This window comes from Opisthorchis viverrini (assembly GCF_000715545.1).
Source record: "Opisthorchis viverrini unplaced genomic scaffold opera_v5_396, whole genome shotgun sequence".
Taxonomy (NCBI): Eukaryota; Metazoa; Platyhelminthes; class Trematoda; order Opisthorchiida; family Opisthorchiidae; genus Opisthorchis; species Opisthorchis viverrini.
Window position 1 is genome coordinate 346,606 of NW_008752055.1, and position 1,271 is coordinate 347,876.

General features: G+C 45.8%; 1 protein-coding gene across 1 annotated transcript in view; it reads right to left on the reverse strand.

Annotated features, from left to right (window-relative positions):
• The window catches only part of T265_10707 (hypothetical protein), a gene marked incomplete at both ends in the record, with an annotated part of 4,205 nt that overhangs the window by 2,556 nt on the left and 378 nt on the right, over positions 1-1,271 (reverse strand). The window contains one exon of the mRNA XM_009177164.1: positions 371-499. Within this exon, the coding sequence (XP_009175428.1) occupies positions 371-499 (129 nt within the window). The remainder of the gene's footprint in view (positions 1-370; positions 500-1,271) is intronic.

Below are 1,271 nucleotides of genomic sequence, written 5' to 3' on the forward strand. Positions count from 1 at the left end.
CTCCTTAGGGACCGTGAATCTTGATATCGAAATCACCTCTAGAGATTTGGAGTCTATATTGTCGTGTTATGTGGGACCGCACAGTTTATCCCAAGTAGAATTTCAGAAGTGCTTTGTTTTGACGTGAGTTTCTCACCTTCAAAGTCTAGGGTCTCTTTACAGGACGTTCCCTCTCTTTATGTCCCTCCGAAACTTAAAATAAGGCGGGGCCGGCACTTGTTTCTCGCTAGTTACATATTATGTAACTATGGTGGCGAAAGGAGTTAGTGTATTGTCCGGGCATTTGCAAAGTATGGCAACTTGCATCATTTACAGCCTCAGAAACGAATTCCAGCGAAGCTAAAGGGCTCTGTCGTAAGATTTATCTTACTGGTTGCATATCTTTGATCCCAAGAACATAGACTTCTTCACGCGTCTGGTCATCAGCGCTTCTGCAGTATAGCGCGCGTTAGCCGTCTTCAGGATGTCCGTACTTGGTAGTGAGTTCGAATCATCAGAGCTGGAAATAAAGTGAATCAGACTGGAGCCGTTTGAAACTGCACTGCACATGTCCAACTGCTGTTTACCAAATAAAGCACCTTTTCCCATTCCGGAATATTCACNCAAATTTTATGGGTGTACCGTGAGTCGAACCCAAGCTCTGCTTCTTGACTACTCCCGACTATGATTGAACACTGGCGGTATCTCAGTCCTCGTGATTCCTTTGGGTGACACGTCAACTAGGCTTTTGAAGGGCGACTATGATTGAACACTGGCGGTATCTCAGTCCTCGTGATTCCTTTGGGTGACACGTCAACTAGGCTTTAGAAGGGCCGAACGAATGCTTTTTGTTATTCACACACAGGACGTGTGAAGACTGTGCGAGTTTTTCCCACAACACGTAAGTTTCGTTAGGGCTGCTCACAGTCCCTTTTCGTCTAATTTTTCCATTCAACCGTGCATTGAGAATACCTCCTCTCTCGGTGGCTAGAAGTTTGCAGCCCAGTTGCCCACCTGGCCAGATCAGTGGTCACCTCGTCGACAACCACAAATTTCTTCATCCACGTCACCTTGTTGCGCACCTCCCTAAGGACCGTGAATCTTGATATCGAAATCACCTCTAGAGATTTGGAGTCTATATTGTCTTGTTATGTGGGACCGCACAGTTTATCCCAAGTAGAATTTCAGAAGTGCTTTGTTTTGACGTGAGTTTCTCACCTTCAAAGTCTAGGGTCTCTTTACAGGACGTTCCCTCTCTTTATGTCCCTCCGAAACTTAAAATAAGGCGGGGC